Source organism: Chiroxiphia lanceolata, chromosome 13 (genome assembly GCF_009829145.1).
Source record: "Chiroxiphia lanceolata isolate bChiLan1 chromosome 13, bChiLan1.pri, whole genome shotgun sequence".
Taxonomy (NCBI): Eukaryota; Metazoa; Chordata; class Aves; order Passeriformes; family Pipridae; genus Chiroxiphia; species Chiroxiphia lanceolata.
The window spans coordinates 8,102,022-8,122,862 of NC_045649.1; the positions used below are offsets into that span (position 1 = coordinate 8,102,022).

The 20,841-nt window shown below is 60.3% G+C and overlaps 3 protein-coding genes across 4 annotated transcripts in view; 1 reads left to right on the forward strand and 2 right to left on the reverse strand.

Annotated features, from left to right (window-relative positions):
• PIEZO1 (piezo type mechanosensitive ion channel component 1) overlaps positions 1-7,387 on the reverse strand; it is a 24,621-nt gene extending 17,234 nt beyond the window's left edge. For both annotated transcript variants that reach the window (XM_032701211.1, XM_032701210.1), the window contains exons 1-2: positions 7,287-7,387; positions 715-810 (exon numbers count right to left, since the gene is read on the reverse strand). In XM_032701211.1, coding sequence (XP_032557102.1) covers positions 715-810; positions 7,287-7,350 — 160 coding nt within the window. In that variant the 5' untranslated portion in view covers positions 7,351-7,387. The remainder of the gene's footprint in view (positions 1-714; positions 811-7,286) is intronic.
• A 2,116-nt stretch (positions 7,388-9,503) lies between these two features.
• CDT1 (chromatin licensing and DNA replication factor 1) lies at positions 9,504-14,460 on the forward strand. The gene is made up of 10 exons (XM_032701167.1): positions 9,504-9,991; positions 10,473-10,625; positions 10,713-10,930; positions 11,235-11,429; positions 11,550-11,695; positions 11,969-12,072; positions 12,300-12,488; positions 13,242-13,376; positions 13,455-13,656; positions 13,734-14,460. Exons 1-10 carry the CDS (start codon positions 9,629-9,631, stop codon positions 13,895-13,897), a joined length of 1,869 nt encoding a protein of 622 aa, XP_032557058.1. The 5' UTR covers positions 9,504-9,628; the 3' UTR covers positions 13,898-14,460.
• Positions 14,461-16,074: 1,614 nt separating this feature from the next.
• Positions 16,075-20,236, reverse strand: APRT (adenine phosphoribosyltransferase). Its single transcript, XM_032700933.1, has 5 exons — positions 20,132-20,236; positions 19,536-19,639; positions 18,341-18,474; positions 17,400-17,478; positions 16,075-17,133 (listed from the first exon to the last, which is right to left on the reverse strand). Exons 1-5 carry the CDS (start codon positions 20,209-20,211, stop codon positions 16,991-16,993), a joined length of 540 nt encoding a protein of 179 aa, XP_032556824.1. The 5' UTR covers positions 20,212-20,236; the 3' UTR covers positions 16,075-16,990.
• Positions 20,237-20,841: the final 605 nt, after the last annotated feature.

Genomic DNA, 20,841 nt, shown 5'->3' on the forward strand with positions numbered 1-20,841 from the left:
CCGGGCGCTTCCCTGGCCCCGCTGTACAAGGACCACATTCAGATGCAGTCAGCATCCCCTTTCCTGGTGGAAGGTCCTATTAGGGGGCTCCAGGGGGTCCCCCACACTCTGAGTCCTGTCAGACCTTCCACCAGCTGCAGCCATGCCCCCATCCCACCCGGCTCCCTGGGCCATGTGCCCATTTTCCTGACCGTGGGCAGGCAGTGAGCCCACTACAGCTGCGAGCCGGCTGGGGGCGGCCCCGGGCCAACAGCTTTCCCTCCCGCCTGTTTTTTCCTGTAAATCCAGGCGAAGGCTTTCGGCAGCGCCGGGATCCAGGGCCGTGTGAGCCCATGAAATATTCAGAGGGTAAAGCTTTTAGCTGTGGCCATGCCAGGCGCTGGGGGCAGGTGTTAGAGCCTGGCACGGCGGGGATACGGGCACCCAGTGCCCACCTGCACCCACCGTGACACGTCCCCCGGGCAGAGGGGCTGCTTGTGGTGTGCCCCCCTGGCGGGTACTGCCCAGCCCTGAGGTTCTTAGGTTAATAAGGCTCCAAACTGGCCATTTCAGGAGGGCTATTAATAGCCACACTGGGTTATAATTAACGGAGTGAGGCTCCACGCAGAGAAACCACAGGGCAGGAGGGCAGGTGCCCACTGGAGGGGAGCTGGCAGGCCCCCTGCTGCCCACCCCATCCTGCTCACTCCTTGCACCCCATGATGAGCCCCTTACCTGTGGCAGAGCCCCGTTTGGGTCCTGGAAACCAGGGCAGGATCAGCAGAAAGAGCAGGTACACCAGGGAGAGGACATTGAAGCGGAAAATGCAGGCTGGGGGCAGAGGGACAGGGTTAGGGATAGGGATGTGATGTGGGGAGGGCTCCCTGCTGCACCCCCTGCCCTGGGGATCCCCAAAAGAGAGGCAGCCCAAAATGGCAGGTGATTCTGGGGTAATTCCAGGTAGGACAGGGGGTCGAGTTCCCCCCACGGATGCTGATGGGAAAAGAGGGACACAGGCTGGATCACTCGCGGTGACCCACATGGGTGGCACAGAGAGGGGGGACACCAGAAGTCCCAAATACGTGGGGACTAGATCCATGACCAAAATCTGCTGCGTTTCCACATCATTCCCACAAAACCACACTTTAAAGGGACCCCTGCGGCCAGGCTGGGACCCACACCCATGATCCCCCCCAGGGCTGCCACAGCCCTTCACCTGCACCCAGCCCCACTCTGGGTGTGCCACCAGCTCGGCACCTTCCCCCTCACTTATTTTTAGACCTAAATTACAGCTTGTTTGGAGGAATGAAACCGTCGGAGGAGCCGGGTCAAGCCAGCGCCCTGCGGAGCTGCCGCCAGCGACAGGAACAGGGATGGGGACAGGGATAGCACAGAGGGGACATGGCAGGGCAGCTGCCACCCCGGCTGACACAGAGTGTTCCTGTCACTGCATGAACAGTGACAGACACCAGCACATGCACCAGCACGAGCTGGGAGCATCCACAGGGCAAGCACAAGGCCACGGTGATGGGCACCCACCAAATGAGTGCCTGGCTGGAGAGGGGGAGAGTCATGGGGGGCTGAGCTACGTCACTGTGCCCCTGCTACAGGCAGTCCCAGGGCATCCCTCCATCCCCTGTCCCGCAAACCACAGGGACACATCCCTGCACTCCCACCCAGCAGCAGATGAACCCCACTCTGGGTAGGGAAATCCCTCTGAAACACCAGGGAGAGGACAGTCACAGGGAACCAGTGCTGGGGACCGACTCTGAGCAGCCAGGGCAAGGACCTGCTCCCCTTGGCACCTCACTTGGGGAGGGCCCAGAGGACAGCCCCTGGTCCGTGAGGTTGGAGGGGTGAGGGGAGGCCGGCTGGGCGCCAGGGACGTGCTCAGCGCCACAGCCCGGCACGGCCCTTCCTGTGTTTATGAGGTCTCAGTGGGACAACACATCCTGAGGTGGGGAACAGCACCACTGGGGGGGACACGGTGCAGCCCCCTGTGAGCTGCCCAGCACCCCGGGGCATCCTCAGAGGGTGCAGGGGCAGTGGGAGGGAGCACCCAGGAATGTACTCAGGGCACGTCCCACGCAGCACCCAGTGGGGCTAAAACTGGTCCCTGTTCCTGCAATGGGGTTTCCATCTGTCCCCAGTGCCAGGAAGTGCAGCCAGACCATGAGCAGGGTTGGGGGGCACAGGAAGCCCACGGTGGGGGCACCAGGACCATCACCCAACAGCCACCTCCCCACGGTGACCCCAGGACGTGTCACCTCCTGCACGCTGCTGAGGGTTGCTGGCTGTGTTTCGGCACACCATGATCTCATGGAGCAAATATTCCCCTTCCCGCGCCAACGGGGCCAAGAGGAGCCTTCCCGGCACGGGGGCGAGACACTGCTCCAGCTTCCGTGGGAGCCAGTCAGGCTCCACTTGGCCACTGGCACCCCCATCCCAGCACCCACCCACCCCAGTGCCCACCTTTTGGGTGAACCAGCCCCACCGTGAGCTCCCAGCCCAGCCATGGACATGTCACAGGTGCTGGCAGCACAGAGGGCACCACAGAGCCCTGCTGGCATTGCTGGAGGTCCCACAGAGAACAGGGATTGTGGGCTCTGTGGGGAGACCCACAGGCATTGCTGAGCACCAGGGGAGCACACATATGCTGACCCACTTTTTTGGTGCCACCAGCACCCACGAGCAGTTCACCCTCCACCCCAGTTCAAGGCATCACCAGGAAAGCTCCTGGCAGGGTGGCCAGCTTCAACTAGGGATCAAGAATGAAAAAGAGAGGGGAAAACAGGTGGTTACTGTGCCACCCCAGCATGGCACAGCCTGGTTTGGGAGCACCCACGGTGCCTAGCTTGGCACTCTCAGAGCTGCACCGGGGCGTGCCGTGCCGGCGGTGCGTGGGTGCTCCGTCCTGCAGTCAGAGGGAACCGGTTCCCCGCAGTGCTGACAGTGGGAAAGCGCCGGCACAGGGAGAAAAACCAGTTTGGCATGTGGGGAGAGTGTGGTGGGGAGACCAAACCTGCCCTCCTGCACCCACCATCCCCACGAGGAGTGCTGGGTGGGTGGGTGCAGTGCCATGGTACCCACCATTCCCCTCCCTGTGCAAGCAGCACCCTAACCCACACCACCTCGGGGTCTCACTGGGGCCTGAATCGAGAATATGCCTTGTATCCCAAGCCAGTTATCCTGGATTGGTGCCCCAAATTCCCCCTCGCGACCCCAGGAGCATCCGGATCAGCTCCCATGGAGTTCACCAGCAGCGCTGGCAGCACATGAAATATTAACGATATAAATCAGCAGGGAGAAGGATAAATCACAGAGCCAGGGAGCTGGCTGAGATGTGCCAGGGTTCATCCACACCAGCCTTTAATTTCCCCATGGGAGGGGAAGGGGGTCATTGGGAACCCCAGAGATCCATCAACAAGACGGGGGCAGCCAGGAAGAATTGGTGCCAGAGTCTTTCCCATTCCACTGGGAAGGGCGGCTGTGCCAGAGGACTGGGGTTTGACATAGCGCCTTCCCTGCAAACCAGGTGCCATCCTGCACCCACCCAGCTTCCAGGATCGATCCATTCTCAACTGGATGGGGAAGGGGGCTCCCCAGACCCACCCCAGTGCTGGCAGAGCCCCACACACCCTTGCACCATCACCGGTGTGCACACAGCACTTGGCACCGGCGCAGCTGCTGCTCTGTGGGGACCTGCTGTCACTTGGGATTAATTAGAAGAGCTCTTTAATTCCCTGCCCTGCTCGTTGACATGAGTCCGTTACCAGCTGTCGGAGCCGGGCAGCTCTGCCAAGCTGCCTCCCAGTTAACCTGCCCCAACTGGGGTGCCCAGGGAGCCTGACAGGGTCTCCAGGGTGTCACTTTGCACCAAGGACCCCCCACTCTTCACCCACCCGCTGGCTGCAAACCAGAGGCAGGGTGATGAATCCCAGCCACAGAGCCTTTCCCCATCCCAAAATTCCATCAGTCCCAAAGCAGCGAGCTCCTGGGCTGGCAGAGCCAGCCACCAGCATATTCCCAGCCCCAACTCTGTCTTCTCCTTCCGGGAAGAGGGAACAGCCCCACCGGTTCACCCGCCGTATCCTGTTTTTGTGGAAAGTTAATCCCAATCCCACCAGCTCCCGGCCCTGCTCCCCAGGGATGCCGCAGGAGATGCCCCAGGCTCCGGGCTGGGTGCCAGTGGGTACCACAGCTGCCAGCCTGGGAAATCCCAGCACCAGCCAGGAGCTCGTGCTATGGGACAGGGAATGTAGTGGCTTGGGCGACAGGTGCCACCCCAGTGCCAGGGGACACTCCTTTCCCCCATGCCATGGTTGCAGCCCTTGGGACCCCCAGAGCCATGGGTTCAGCACTGGGACATCCATGTACATATAAGGACCCACATTCCCATCGCACAAGGACATTCCCAGATGCACCATAATATTCCCCACGGGGCCATGAAGGTGTCTGCCATATGGCAGTGCCAAGCAGTGTCCAAACCCTGCTCTCCTCACCCAGGGGGGCCCTCTGCACCCCTGGAGAGCCCCCCACGGTGTCAGCCACCTCAGTGGGGCTGTGGGGGGCTCAGTCTTGGGGAGATGGGCACCCTGGGCAGGCAGGAGCTGGCCCTGTGCCTCCATCCCATCCCCCTCCACCAGAGGAGGAAGCAGCAGTTATTGCTCTTGGAGACAGTGGTGGCTTTGCTTTTTTTTTTATAGAGTTTTTTTTCCTCCTCTATTTTATTTCCCTTCGTTTTATAAAAAGCACCTGACCGCAGGAGGCAGCTGCCTGCGGCCCACACACCCACTGGCACCCAGCTGGGCACCGGACCCTGCAGCACCCAGGACCCCCAGGGACCCCCCCAGCATCCTGGCTGGGCAAGGATGGGGCTGTGTCCTCACATCAGGACCCCCAGTTCGAGGGGCACTGCAGCCTCAAGGAGGGGGGTGCCACCCTTACCCATCGCTTCTGTCCAAGCACCACTGAACCACAGATCAGCATGGCCAGGACTGTCACCCAGCCTAGGGGTGCCTGGTCCCCCCACCTGTAGGCTGTGCCCCCCCCTCCAATGGCTCTGAGCACTTCAGAATCCCACTAGGCAGGATGGAGCCAAGGCGGGGATACAGCCCCTGGCGTGGCTGGGACCCCCACCATAGGGGTCTGTGCCTTTGCCAGCTGTGGGAAGTGGGGGGACTGCCATGGCCACCCCAGGTCACGCCGTGGGGCCCAACTCCTGCCTCTCCAATTGCCCCGAGCTGGCTGGGAGCCGCAAACAAACATCCTCCGGACGTTTGGGAAGAGCCTAATTGCCAGGGAAGGAAGGGCTGCAGGCGGGTCCTGCTCCAGGGCTCTTGCTCCCACCCAGGTGCAGCGGGACGAGCCACATACCCCCGGGCCTCAGTTTCCCACAGGTGCAGGTGCGAGAGCCCCCAGACCCTGCTGAGTCACCCCATTTTCCCAAGCAGCTGGAGCAGAAGGGAGCCCCCGCCTAAGTGGGGCCCCAAATTTAAACAAGCCACCTACAAGCTCACCAGGGAGACATCAAGACCACCAATATCCCCAGTTGTGGGAGACAGGCTGTCCCCAGCATGTCCTGTGCCGGAGTGGTGTGAAGAGCCAAGCAAGTCTGGCATGATCTGGGGCCAAATCAGCATTATTGGGAAATGAGGGCCCCATGAGAGGCTGCGCCCAGAGGCCACGTGTCACCCTGGGCACCCATGGGATGCACCCGGCAGCTCCCGCGCCCCAGCCCAGCTGTTGCACCCCCTGTCCAGGGAGCACAGCCCCTTCTTCCCAACCCTGTTTGTGGGCTGGGTTATAATTAACCTCCTCACATCCTGTGCGATGCTCTGAGTCACTGCCCCAGCAAACCAAAGAAAAAGCAGCTTTTTCAAGAGTCACTGACTTCCTCTGCCAGCGAGGCTTTGCCCTGCACCAGCAGCACAGCCGGCACCCCAAAACCTGGCTCTGCTGCCCAAAACACAGCTGGGAACGGGGCTGCTCAGCTGTGAGCACATCCCTCTCTCCAGGTGACACTACCCCAAAAGTCATACTAAGGCTACCCCACAAGCCATGCCAGGACTTCCCAGGGTTCAGACCCCCGGTGTAGGTCGTGTGATCCTGGTGTTGGCGGCAGCCGGACCCAGCCTGTGCCCGGCACAAGGAGCCCGTTGAACAATCCTGTTTATAGAGAGGTTTTTCCTTTGCGTCTACGCAAACGGAGAGTCCCCGAAGCGGCTCCGGAGCAGCGGGGGTTCAAAGAGCCAATTCTTGTCCTGCGCGTCCCGGGACACGGGGATTTTCCAGGCCGGTGGCCAGCCAGTTGCCTCAGTGGGTGGCACATCTGCCATCAAAGGCCAGCCGTGCCTGGAAGGGGCCAGTGGCAGCTTGGGGACCAGCGGGGGCTGGGGTGGGCACCTTGCTCCCCAGGATGTACCCGGGCACAGAGATGGGATGGGTGCCAGCTGCCCCTCCGGCATCGCCCAACCTAAGCCCTCAGCACCCTCCTCACCCCCACCTTGCAACCACAGCAGATCGAGTGGGGTGACACGGCACTGCTCAAACTGGGTCACTTCGCCCCCAGCGGGTGCCCAGTGACAGGGCAGGGGGGGGACACACACGACACACACGCACCTCTCCTCCCCACCAGCCCAGGGAAAGTCTCAGCGTTACCCGCGAGTCGTCTCGGTCACGCCAGGGGAGGGACACAGGGTGATCACCCCGTGGGGGCACAGCACCACCCCCCCGTCCGTCCACCGACCCCCCGGAGTCACCGGCGGCTCCTCCCGGGTCGGTTTCTCCCCACCCCCCGGGGCTTCATAGATGGAGGGATCCAGTCGCCCCTCAGTTCATGCGCGGGGGGAACTTCCCCCGCCGCCAGCTCCACGCGCGGGGGGGGCCCCCGCACCTCTCGGTTCACGCATGGGGGGGAACTTCCCGCGCCCCTCAGTCCACGCGTGGGGGAGACTCCTGCACCCCGCAGTCACCGGCGAGCGGCCGCAGCAGCCGGTACAGCCGCGGGCTCACGCGTGGGGGGACCCCCGCGCCACCCGCTCCACGCGCGGAAGGACCCGCCACGTTCTCGCACTGGAGGGATCCCCTCGCCACCCGGTTCACGCGCGGGGGGATCTCCTCGCCACCCGGTTCACGTGTGGGAGAGACTCCCGAGTCACGCGCGGGGGGTCCCGCCCGGTTCACACCGCGGGATCTTCTCGCCACCCGCTCCACTTGCGGGGCGACCCAGCCGCTCCACGCCCGGGGGGCATCCTCCCGCCACCCGCTCCACGTTTGGGGGGGGCCCCCCCGCGCCCCGCACTCACCGGCGAGCAGGGAGAGCGGCAGCACCAGCCAGTAGAGCCCCGCTAGAAACACCCGCAGCTGCATCCCGTCCGGCGGCGGCGGCGGGGGACCGGCCCGAGCCGCTCCGAGCCGTTCCGCCCCGCCGGGGCTGGGCAGGCCCCGCTGCCCGGTGCCCGGTGCCGGTACAGCTGCCCGGTCCCGCGGCACTCCGAGGCGCTGCCCCCGCCCCGCGCCCGCCGCTTTATAAAGCGGCACCGCCCGCCCCCCCCCCCCCCCCCCCCCCCGCGGGGCCGGCGCGGCCCCAGCGCCTCCCGCCGGCACCGCGCCCGCCACTGCTGACACGAGTGGGCCGCGCTCAGCACCGGCCCCGCTGCCTCCCGGGTCCCGGGGAAAAATATCAAGCTAAAAAAATAATAATAATAATAAAAAAGCTGATGTGTTTCCTGTTTATTTTGTAAAGAAGAGGAAAAAAAAAAAAAAAGAAAAAGAAGAAGAAGCCGGAGCTAATTTTTGCCGAATTTTTGTTCTCGGTGCTCCAGGGCTGAGAGCTGCTGTGCGGGAGTGGGGAGCTCCCGTGTGCTCCCCCAGGAGCTGAGGTGCACCCCTGGAGCTGGGTGCTGTGTCCCTGGAACAGGGTGAATGATCCTATATCCCTGGACCTGGGAGCATGATCCTATACCCCTGGAGCTGGATTCACAGTCCCATGTCCCCAGAGCTGGGTGCCCACTGCACACCCTGGGGACCCAGACACAGCCCCACACACCCATGGAGTTGGGAGCCCAGGTGAGGGGAGTTGGGGTCACATACCTCAGGAGCTGGGAGCTGTGCTCACCTCTGCATCTCGAGCTGAGTTCCAGTGGGGCACTGGGCACAACTGGTGGCATGGACAGCATGGCCAGTGACATAGGCAGGACCTGGCAGTGCTGGTAACCACCAGCCCCTAACAGGAACCATCAACCCGTGAAATTCTCCACATTCCTTGGCTTCCCCGGGCTTGTTTTCCCTACACAGTTAATAAACTGGCATCCAGCTGGCACACTGCTGGCCTGGTCCCCACACTCATCCCTGAGTTTTTTCCAGAATTCCAGGGGCTCTTCCCCCCTCCCCAGATGTGCCCAAGCCCCAGCCATCTGGACACCTCTACCCATGACATAACCCCCCAAAACATGGGCAGGATGGGGCTGTGACATAACCCCCCAAAACATGGGCAGGATGGGGCTGAGGGTCCCCAAATGCATGTGCCCATGGGTTTGGCAGGCACAGCCTCTCGTGGGAGCTGGGGTGGGCTGTGGCTGTCCAAACTACCCTGAGCATCCATCCTCATTTCTGGGACCTGGAGGGATCCAGTTGTGTTAATTAAACACTTGTCGTTGCCAAGACGTGAAGTTCACCGTGTCTGTGAGACCTGGATATGGGAATTACCATTGCAACCCTCCAGTGCATCCCCCCACCCAGAACATATCCAGGAAAGGGTGGTGCATGCCAATCCAGCTCCCAACCCAACCCTGAGCACCCGCAGCCAGGCTCGGGAATGGAGGTTCTGGAAGTAAATGGGCACTGGGAATGGCACCCCAGAGCCCTGCCTCGCTCAGCCAAATCCGGCCTTGCTCAGGTTTTAAGGGAGATGCTGGAGACACTGCGGTTCTGTAATGTGCTGTGGGCACAGCCTGAGTGCCCAGGCAGGCAGTGGATGATGGGCCAGAGCCTGCTCCCACCCCTGGGTACTGCCAACAGCACACAGCCACAGCGTGGGAACGGGATGATGGTAGGGGGATGCTGCGGGTGCCTCCAGAGCCCCTCATTCCTATGGCTGGTCCCTAGAGGGACCTCATGCCACCATGGAGTTCGTAACAGAAGCCAGGCAAGGCATGGCCCCATGCACATCGAGGAAAGCAGATGAGGAGTGACCAACATTCCAGATGTTATTTCCCTGCTTTTGCCCTGCTTTTGCCCCACTCTCCCTCCGCTGAGGGTCCCCTCAGCTTGCAGTCCCCTGCACCAGTGGGAGTGGACAATCTCCATCTCTGCCCTTGGTACATTAGCCGGCTCCCGACTCGGGCGCTGCGGCACCGGGAATGTCGGACCCCGCTCCCCCGGAGCTGTCCCGGCCGCCCTCGCAGCCGCGCAGGCCGCTCGGACCCCACGTGCGGCCCCGCTCCGGGAGACGCGGCGCCTTTAAGAGCCCAGTGGCGCCAATTCCGTCCCACGTGACCGCTACCGGCCGCCCCGGTGGGCGGGGCTTCGGCGCGCGGGCTCCCGCCAAGCGAGAACCGCGCGCGGGATCGAGCCCGCGTGTCCCCAGGACCGGCACCGGGACCCGGCACCGGGATCGGCATCGGGACCCGGCACCAGGGGCGCCGCCATGGCCCAGCTCCGCATCACCAACTTTTTCGGCCAGACAAAAGCGGCCACCGGAGTCCCGGCCAAGCGCGGCGGCGGCCACCGGCTCAAGGCCGCCCTCGCCGGTGCTTCGGTGCCCCGGGAGGAGGAGGATGGTGGTGCCCCGGCGGGGCTCAATGCCTGCCCACCGCCGCTGCTCCGCTCGCCGCGCACTCCGGCCGGCGGGGAATCCCCGGCCGTGCGGGGGCTGGCGGGCAGGAAGAGGAGCCGCCGGGACATGGAAGCGGAGTCGCCAGTCGGAGCCCGGTTCGGGGAACCGAGCGGGAAGTCGGCGCGGAAGAGGCTGGAGCCACCCCGGGATGCGGAACCGGGGTCTCCGGACGCGGTAGGGAGATGGGGGGATCGGCGATGGCCGCTTCCTCCGGCACGCGGCTGTAAAATGGAGATGGGAGAGGATAAGGGGAGGAGGGGAGTGGGTGGGTGAGGAACTGTAAATCAGCAGGCCCCACCAAGTGTTTGACCCCTTTTCCTAGTGCAGGACCCCCAAACCTCCTGCCCCTTCTCTTGGTGCAGATCTCTCCCTGTCCCCAACCCCAGGCTTGCCCCCTACCCCTCGTGCAGGACCCTCAGAGTTTGCCCCCCATTCTCCTGATGGAGACTCCCCCCTTATCCTGTCTTGCCCCCAGGACTCCCAGAACTTGCCCCCCTTCTCTTGATGCAGACCCTTCCCCCCGACTTGCCCCTGTCCCTAGTGCAGAAACCCCTATGGCTACCCCCCCAGTGCAGGACTTTTGGGGGGCACCGGGGAAAGGGTCTGGATGGGTGGTTTCCCTGGGCAGCCTCTAACTCTCCTCTGTCTCTTGCAGGCCACCAACCTCTCTCTGCTGACCACTGCTCAACCCCTGACACCCTCCTCGCAGGACCTGGCAGTGCCCCTCCCGACCACCCCCAGCTCACAGCAGGACAGGGGGACACAGCCTGGCACAGCCTCCCCGGGGACAGCCCGGCGCCTGCAGCGGGTACGGGGTGATCCCGGCTCTTTGCTCCCGTTGGGGGTGGATTTGGTGCTGTGACCTGCTGTGACCCCGTGTCCCCTCCCTACCCAGGAGGACGTGGCCGAGCTGCGGGGCCGCCTGCAGAGGATGAAGGAGCTGGCCCAGCTGCCATCTGTGCCCAGTGGGACCAGCACAGACCTGCGGGGCCGCCTGGAGCGAGTGCGGCAGCTGGAGCTGCGGATCCGGCAGAGGAAAGCGGAAAGTGAAGCCACACCAGGAGCACGGCCATCCAGGGACACTGGAGCAGCAGCGAGTGCGGCAGAGGCCGGGTGAGGAGCAGCCAGGGAGTGATTTTGAGGGAAAATCAAGGTGTCCCAGCAGTTGCCACAGCCCCACAGTGGTTTTGTGGGTGTCTTCCTACCCCATGAGGGCGTGTGGGGATTCTGAGCGTGGCCCAAGCTACCCTGAGCACTGGGATGTCACTGTTTCCAGGTGATGTGACCCTGATGCTGGCACAGGTTGCTGAGGGAAGGGTTTTGGAATGGGAATGGGAGGTGGGTCCCACTGTCTGGGGTCAGCAGCAGGACCCCTGTCCTGGCCAATGTCTATCTAGAACCTTCTTTCTTTCTTCAGAGAGAAGCCCCCAGCATACCAGCGGTTCCACACCCTTGCTCAGGACCTGCCCCCAGGGCTCACGCTGCCCTACAAGTTTAAGGTGCTGGCAGAGATGTTCCGCAGCTTGGACACCATTGCCGGGATGCTCTTCAACCGCGCCGAGACCATCACCTTCGCCAAGGTCAAGCAGGGGGTGCAGGACATGATGCGCAGGTAAGTCGGCAGCGCTGGGCAGCCCCTTTTGGGGTCCCAGCAGCCCCTTTTGGGGTCCCAGCTGAAGTTGTCAGGGCTGATGACTCTTGGGGTCCCCAACCTCTCGGGGTGCTGTTGCAGGCAGTTTGAGGAGCATCATGTGGGGCAGATCAAGGCTGTTTATCCCACCTCGTACCGGCTGCGCCAGGAGAAGAACATCCCCACGTTTGGTGATGGCAGGAAGAAGTCCGAGTACCAGCTCACGCTGGAGCCAGTGGTGGGAGAAGGTACATATGGTTTTGGGGTGTCCAAGAGCTGGAGTGTGCTCAGTCCCGGCTAAGATCTCTGAATCCATAGAGATGCTCTGCTTGGTCCATTAAATAATCATCTGCAGGCCTGAGCACGTTGAAAATGGGAAACGCTTTTGCGACAAGAGGGAAGATGCAGGGCAGTGATTGTGGCAGTGACTCAGCCCTATGGTGGGACTCTGATCCCATCCTTCCCGAGGCTCCCAAGGTTTGGGGAGGTGCTGTGGGTGATGCTCGTGTTCCTCCTTGCAGAGGAGAAGGTGGATGGTCGCCCTCACCTGTCAGCATCGCGGTTGCTGGAGCGCAGGAAGGAATTCCGTCGGAACCTGGTGAACATCGTCAAGCAGCACCACAAGGTGAGGGGCACCTGGCACCCCCTGCTTTGGGGCCCTGGGGTTGTCACTATCTAGGACAACTAAAGGACAGGCTGAAGGACGTGGCTGGTTCCCATGGGATGTTCTTGGCAGCAGGTGTGGGTGGGCTCTGAGTTCCCTCCATGTGTTGCCAAGCCATGCTGGGAGCGCAGGGCAACAGCCAACTTCCCCATACCTGGTGCCACGACACAGCTCTTGCTCCTCTTCAGGCATTCCTGGCCGCTCTCAGCCCTCCCCTGGAGGTGCCAGAGGAGAAGCTGACCCGCTGGCATCCCCGCTTCAATGTGGATGAGGTGCCGGACATCAGCCCCGTGGAGCTGCCGCGGCCGCCGCAGGAGGACAGGCTGAGCACGGCCCAGGAGGTGCTGAGCACAGCTCGGGGGATGCTGAGCCCCAAGGTGAGTCAGGGCTGGGGTCTGGCTCTGTCTGTGCCATCTCTCTAAGAAGATGCGACCGGCCAGGGGTTGGGAGGGATTGTTCCAGAGCCACAGGACCTGAGGCAGGTGGGACACAAACCTGGCTGGTGGTGCTGCAGATTGTGGTGCAGGACTGGTGTTGATGCTGGGAGAGATGATCCAAGGGCTAGAGCTCCTCTGCTCTGGAGACAGGCTGGGAGAGCTGGGGGTGTTCAGCCTGGACAAATGAAGGCTCTGGGGAGACCTTAGAGCCCCTTCAAGTGCCTAAAGGGGTTGCAGGAGAGCTGGAGAGGGACTTTGGACAAAGCCTGGAGTGCCAGGACAAGGGGGAATGGCTCCCCACTGCCAGAGGACAGGGTTAGATAGAATATTGAGAAGAAATTCTTCCCTAGGAGGGTGGGGAGGCCCTGGCACAAGTTGCCCAGAGAAGCTGTGGCTGCCCCATCCCTGGAAGTGTCCAAGGCCGGGTTGGATGGAGCTTGGAGCAACCGGGGATGTGGAAGGGGTCCTTACCCATGGCAGGGGGTAGAACAAGATGGGCTTTAAGGTCTCTTCCAAACCATTCCATGATTCTATGAAGCCCCTCAAACTCCTCTGTGCAGACAGGGATGAGCTGGGAGCACTGGGTTGGGATCGCTGGGCTGAAGGGTGATGGCAGGGGCAGCAGAGGGGAAACTTCTCCTTCCTCCAGCCTGATCTGTAATCCAACTCCTCCTCCTTCTTCCACATGAGCAGATGGAAAAAGCTCTTGCCAACCTGGCCTTAAGAACAGCCGAAGCCGGTGCGGGGGAACCGGTGCTTTCCAAAGCACCGTCCCCTGCCAGCACCACCAGTGCTCTCAAAGGGGTGTCCCAGGCGCTCCTCGACAGGGTGAGTAATTCTGTCCTGGATGAAAGGTGGGTGCTGGGGGTGCTGCCTGGGCCTCACCCCATCTCCTCTGCTCCCCAGATCCGGGCGAAGGAGGCGCGGAAGCTGCAGGCGCTGATGACGCGGGACACGCAGCAGGAGGAGCGCGTGGCCATGCTGGGCCGGCTGCCGGCCATGGCCCGAGTCCTGCGCAGCGTCTTTGTGGCTGAGAAGAAGCAGGCGCTGCCCATGGAGGTGGTTTGTGCCCGCCTGGGCGACAGCTACGACGAGCTGATGGCACCTGGTAGGAATTCGGGGGGGGTCTCTGCAGGGGGAAGAGGCTGGGGAGGCAAGTTCTGACGCCCTGTTCCTTGTTCGCAGCTGAGATGGAGAAGCACCTGCGGCTCTTCGCGGAGCTCCTGCCCGACTGGGTGGGCATCCACGCCATCAGGACAGACACCTACATCAAGCTGGACAAAGAGAAGGACCTTGGCCTCATCACTGAGAGGCTCACCAAGGCGGCGAAGGAGGCGGAAGCCCTCTGAGCCCCCTAGGGAACGAGGTTTGCCCTGCGCAATCTCCTCTAAATGTAGCAAATCCCCACTGCACTCTGGGTTCTGGTGTGGGCTGATGGGAGGCTTATCCTCAGGGGCATCTGAGGAAGGGCAAAATGCCTTAATTTTTTATTTAAGGGATCCTGGGGTGGGACCCATGAGGGCTGTAGTTCCCCTAATCCTCAAGCAATCCTACATCCTGGGGTGACAATGCAAGCGATGAAAACGAGCTGAGGAACCTCTTCTTGGCTTTCCTGTGTTCTACTGAAGTTTTAATGCAGGGTGTTTCTCCTGAAGATCTAATTTTTGAGGTCTCTTCCATGAACTGGGTCCTGGTGGGGTGAAGGCAGGACGGGGCAGGGTGAGGTGAGAGGGTGACAGGCAGGAAGGAGTGAGAGAGAAAGTCACAAGTTGACGTTCTTGGAGCTTTGGGCCTTGTTCTGTTTTTAAGGGAGGGAAAATGCATCTTCCAGCCGTCACTGGAAACAACTACAGGACTTGTCAAAACATATTTGTATTAAATGTTTTAAATATAGCTGACTTGTGTTAACCCAGCACTCTTCCTCCGTGAGCTGCCTGTCTCGTGGTTCTCCATGGCAATTGGCACCGGGAAGGGCTGGGTCCTCATCCAGCTCCTGGAGAAAGACTTACTGGAAAAAGTGAGCGTGGGTTTGCAGGGAGCTGAAAGCAGCTTTTGTAAATGGGGACGGGGGAGCAGCTCCTGCAGGGATGGGAGCAGGCAGGGCTGGGGTGTGCAGGGGGGGCTTTTTCCCAGGGGAAAGACCAGGCCACTCGGCTGAAGTGGCTTGGGAAGAGGGACAAAGAGGGTGAGGATTGCTCAGAAGTGCTGGGCTGGCACAGTGCCTGGGTCAGGGCAGTGTGGGTGCAGGGGAGGAGGTGGGAGCTGCCCAGTGCCACATCAGACACACCTTACACTGCTTCCCGAGCCAAACTGGGCTGGTTGGAGCAGGAGCCATCAAGGACTTGCAGAGAAAGGTGACTCTCCTTCATCCCTTCATCCTATGCTAGTCCTGGCCAGATTCCCCACCTGAAGTGCCAGGTTTAAGTCAGGCAGCATCAGAGATCCTACAGCACTTCTTCCCAAGGGAGCAGGCAGACCTTCCTCCTCTTTGTCTTCCTCCAGGCCCCTGCTTGCTGTGTGCAGCCCAGTTCGCAGGCACTGCTGGCAGGAGGTTGCCCGGTTTCTAGGGAGGAGGAGGGTTTAAACCCAGCCCAGGAACTGGAGAGATACACAGGGCTGGGGTGCAAGGCTGGGGGGCTCTTGGGTGTGAAGCTAGGGGCCTTTGCGGTAGGCTGGGCTATCAGCCATGCTCAAGGACCTCACCGTGGTGGAAAGAAGCTGGATTCCAGGAGCTGGACTGGAGAGGAGCTGGATTCCAGGAGCTGGACTGGAGAGGAGCTGGATTCAGCAGCCTGGCAGCCACCTGTGTACCCCAGGAGAGCTCGGAGCAAGCTCCCGTTCTGCTCCTCTTCTCCCACCTGGAAGCCACCTCTGCACAGCCTTGTCTCTCCAAGCAAATGACATCAGGGACTGCTGGCAACCCACAGGCACTGTCCCTACGTTCCCTGATGTCACCTCCTGGCCCCGTGTGCAGCCAGCCCTGGCACTGGCAGGGCTGACGCTGCTTCCCCGGCACGCAGCTGCTTTCCATGGCTCTCTGGGGTGGAACTGACTTTTCCCTTCTCTCCCCCGCAGCATGGACCCTCTCCTTGTGCCAAGTATGTGAGGTGCTGCCTCCCTTGGCTCCCCACAAGGGCTGGCTGTGAAAGAAGTGCCCTGGGATAGGTTGATCCCAAGGGAACGGTGGTTCTCAGCGTAAACTGAGCAGCACTGAAGTGGCTTTTCAGGAAATGGGGATAAAAATAGCTGGAATAGTCCTTAGAAGTGTTAAGGGCTGGGTGTGAGGTGGCCCCATGTACTGGATGGAAAAAGGGGAGCTGAGCTGGAGGGGCTTGGTCTGCCCCCCCTCCAGCCAGAGGTTGTGCAAGGTCTAGAGAAAAGGTACCTGAACTCCCTGGAAAAAAACTCCTTCCAAGCGTTGGGAGCTCACACCACAGCCTTGCTGAACTGACCACCTGGGTTTGGAGGAAGATGCTCACAAGGGTCATTAACGGCTTCAGCTACTGCAAGAACAGCTCTGAGACAGTTTAGAAAACATAAAAATAAATCCATGTTTATTTTACCCGTGAGTCCAGTCCCTGCTGGGACAGAGACAGTCCCTGATGTTTTCAGGCATGTGGAAGTTTTGGCACAACAAGTTTTAGCTGTGACCACACTGAACTGTGCTGGAGGAAGCATCTCCAAACCCCATCATCCATCACACACCTGAGACCACTGAACACCTTTGCTGTGGCCTTATCTGACACCAAACTTCTACCAAGAGCAGGTTCTGAACTGGCATTAGCCTTTCAACATCCTGACAAGACACCACAGCAGAGGGAAATCAACACAGGGAGTCGGGTATGGTGCAGAAAATTGGGAATTTGTGCTGAACAAGAGCTGCCTGTGGTCTCCAGGGAAGAAAAACATGGTGATTGAGCTCATCTACACCAGCAACATCCTGATTTAAGGACACAGCAGACACCTAGTTCCTCTTGGCAAGCACAACTTCTTCTGGTGTGAGCAACAGCACAGAGCAACCCGACCATCCCCCAGGATTTATCCCTGAGAGAAATAACCATTTTTTGCCCGTCTCCCGTGTTCCTTTGGCAAATTTTTAGCAGGTTCCTTGGAGGCTGACAGGCACAGCTCAACCCCCAGTGAATGCTGGTGCCCTGCCAGAGCTCTCCTGCTCTACAGTAGCATTGTCACTTTGCTCTCCTAAAAAGCTGCATCTTGGTCTCCATCCCCTCCCAATCAATCAGGCTGTTCCTTCTTCCCAAAAGGATGAACTCCAAAAGGGCTCATTACACTCACCACACTGCTTGGAAAAGGATTTAGGACTGAATAGCATTTGGTCGTGATCAAAATGTGTGTTTCCCCCCTGCCCACCCCCTTGTGACTCAGAATTACTGGATAAAGCCCCAAATTTGTTCCCAGTGTTCCCTCCTCCCCGCTCCTCCTCAGTCATACTGCAGCAGTGAGTAGAAAGGGATGGAACTGAGCTTCTCCAACCCTTTCAGGGGTTTTAACTCTATGACCACCAGGCACTCCAGGATTTCAGCCTTCAGCCTCTTCAGCAGCTCACAGGCTGCACACATGGTACCTGTGGAGGGGGAGAGAAACATACTCACTCCAGGAGCAGCTTCTAACCCCACAGCCACTCCTGCTGCTGACAACAGGCTGCCCAGAGAGGTTGTGCATGCCCCTGGAAGTTTTCAAGGCCAGGTTGGAGCAACCTGGTCTAGTGGAAGGTGTCCCTGTCCATGGCAGGGGGTGGAATGAGATGAGCTTTAAGCTCTCTTCCAACCCAAACCCTTCCATGATTCTATGAACACACATGGGCACATGGGTCACACGAGCTTCTCTCACCTCCAGTTGCCAGCAAATCATCCACTATAACCACTTTCTGTCCCGGTTCAACCGCATCAGTCTGGATTTCCAGTTCGGCCTGCAGGGTGGAAAGAGCAGCTTCATTTTAGTCTGGCCTTAGAGAGAAGCTCTTCATCAGCTGCTGGTTCCACACATGGTAGAACAGAGACAAGTCCTCAGCAGGATCGACCTAAACACGCAGCACCAAAAATCCCAAAGAACTCATATTCCAGCTACAGGGGAGCGCCATGGAAACACAGAGCAGGGAGGGGATTGCTGGGCCAACCCTCTGGCATGTCAAGATCCTGAACATTCATCATGTGAGTTATTGTGGAATTTTATCTCAGAGCAGTTCTCCAGTGAGGAAAATCTCCTGTAATGCACTGGAGAGCTCTGCCTAAGCCAGATCCAAAGCGGCACCGGCACGTCCTGTGTCAGCTGAGCTTGTCCCAGGCAGGGGTTGGCCCAAACGGTCCCCATGGTAAGGCCTGGGTTTGGGGGTTCTGCTGCTGTTAGTTACTAGTGGTGGTTGCACATTATTAGGCTCAAAGCTCAGCTCTGAATGCGGAGTAGCCACGGGGTTACAGAGCAGGACTTCGGAAGCCATGCAGGAAGGCAATGACTTAGAGCACTTACTGGCAGAGTGGGAAACACTCTCCGTGGTCATGCCCCTGAATTCAAGCCAAAGAAAGCGATTTAGCATCAAGTCTTAGCACCAACCCCCCAAAAAAATCACAGCACAGCATCAAAAACCAGTCACTGGCACGAACCATGTGTCTGTGGCTCAGGGACGGAGCAGCTCAGAGCCATTCCTGAAGGTTGGGCAGACTGTCCATGGCATCAGAAACTCAGTTTGGGACCACCCCGCTGGTTTTATCACCCATCCCCTCGCTGACACCCCCAGCCCTGCCCCAGACTCCCCTGCCCTTCCCGGGTGTTACCTTGCCATATTCCAGGGCATAGGACACGGATTCGGTGGGACCAGGAAGTTTCCCCTTTTTCCGTATGGGCACAAAGCCAATCCCCAGCCTCTGGGCCAGAGGGGTCCCAATGAGGAATCCACGGGAATCCAGGCCTGGGGGGAGCAGAGCACAGGAATCATGGAATTGTTTGGGTTGGAAAAGGCCTCTGAGACCATCAGATTCAATCGTTCCCCCAGCCTGGCCAAGGCCACCACTAACCATGTCCCCAGGTGCCACATCCACATGTTTCTTGAACGCTTCCAGGCATGGTGACTCCACAGTTGCCCTGGGCAGCCCATTTCAATACCTGACCACTCTTTCAGTGAAGAAATTTTCCCTGATATCCAACCTAAACCTCCCTTGAGGCTGCTTCCTCTTGTCCCATTGCTCAGATTGGAGCCATTTGACTGGGGGAGGGTCTTTGCATACCTCCATTTTATCCTCCCATTCAAGGGGGTTTCTAGAAGCAATTTGCTCTTACAGTCCCTTCTGAGGGTTGAAAACACACCACACTCCTGTGCTTGCCCAGATGTGCTGCTGAGGGGCTCCAGGGCTCCACAGGGAGCCCCATCAGCACATTTCCCTCCCTTCTGGCTCTTTTCCTTAAGAGATAAGCTCAGCAGAGCCTCAGTATCAGTTTGGCCACACAACCAGAGACTTTGCACCTTTGGGCACAGACTTCACTTATCACAAGACACCTGGCCCAGGTCTGGTCTGTGCTCCCTGACCCTTGGGCTATCGCCCAGCCCAAGCTCTGCCTTCCTCAGCACTTTCCCAGGTGTGCTGCAAGGTCTTATCATTGCCACAAAGGCTGTTCGTGTTGGCCTGAAAAGGCTTCTGAGAAGGAAAACAAGCTGGAACAGGGTCTGCCTGCAACAGGGACTAGGCATGGCAGGCTTTCTGTATTCCCTCTTTTTTAACAATGGAAGCAACAAACTATGAAACTGGCACTGAAGTATCATCAGATGGCACCTTCAACATCCAAACCAGTATTTCAGGAAATTACAGGATGAGGTTAAGGGTATACCTGTCCTGGTGTTACCACATGACAGAGGCCAACGTTCAGGTGATTCTCATGTCCGGGGGCCACAGAATTCCAGATGGGTCACCCCATGCTTCCCCCCTGGGACATGCTACTCTGCCCTGGCCTCAGGCATGTTTAACCAACACTTACCCACAATGAAGTCAATTTTGGGGAATGATGCCCTCACATGATCCTCCAGAAGATCAATCAAAGTCCCGAATGCCACAGGATCCTTCAGCAAGGGGCTGATATCGCTGCAATGAAGGAGGGCAGGGAGTGAGTGACCTCCGGGGGCTGCTCAGGCTCCATCCACTGAGCTCCGGAGCGCAGGGAAGGGTCCTGGTACTGACAGCTGCAGGGATGGGCACTGGAGAGAGGAGCCGGCAGCGAGTCCCCCGGCCCGGCTCCGTCCCCGGCCCGGCTCCATCCCCGGTCCCATTCCCATGCCCTGTCCTTGTTCCTTTCCAGGCCCTGGCTCCATCCCCAGTCCCAATCCTATTCCCATCTCCGGCCCTGGTCCCATCCCCGGGCTCGGCCCCAGTTTTGGTTCCGGCCCCATCCCCGGCCCTGGTTCTGATCCCGGTCCCAGTCCTGTCCCATTCCCATCCCGATCCCATTCCCCAGTCCCAGTCCTATCCCCATCCCACCCCCCGTCTCCACCCCCATCCCTGGTCCCATCCCTGGTCTGGCCCCATTCCCATCCCCAGTTCCGTCTCCATCCTCATCCCCATCCCATCCCGCCCCACCGGAACAGCACGCCGGGCACGGGGAAGTCCGGGAAGGGCCGGACGCGGTCGCGGACCCGCCGCAGCCGCCCGTCGCTCATGGCGGCCCCGCCGTGCGCAGCCGCCGCGGCCCCTGCACGGGCGGGCGGGGCAGAGGCGGCGGGGGCGCGCTCGGCGCCGGGAGCGCGCGGCACGGGCAGCCCGGGGCGGGGAGCGGCGGTACCCCGGGGCCGTGGAGCATCAGCTCCCCGGTTCGTGGAGCTCCAGTACACTGGGGCATGGAGCATCAGTCCCCTCAGTGCACGGAGCTCCGGCAGCCTGGGGTACGGAGCCCCAACCCCCTGGTGCATTGAGCTCTGGGACTTTGGGCTGTGGAGCCCCGATTCCCCAGTGCACAAAAAACTCTGGTACCCTGGAGCATATCGAGCATCGGTTGCCCCAGTACATGGAGGTCTGGTACCCCAGAGCATGGAGCCCTGACCCCCAAGTGCATGGAGCTCCAGCAGCCCGAGTACAGGTACACAAAACTGTCACTTTTGGTCATGGAGCCCCAACACCCATGGAGCCCCAGTCTCCCTCTGAAGAGTGCTCAGGTGCCTGCATGGTGTGGAGCAGTATTTCCCCAGGACACAGAGCCCTGGGACCCTGCCTTGTCCCTAGTGCGCTTTGGAAAGGAGCCCCATGCCCAGGGGTTACACTTCCAGCCTCCCTCTCTCTGCCCCACCTTGCAG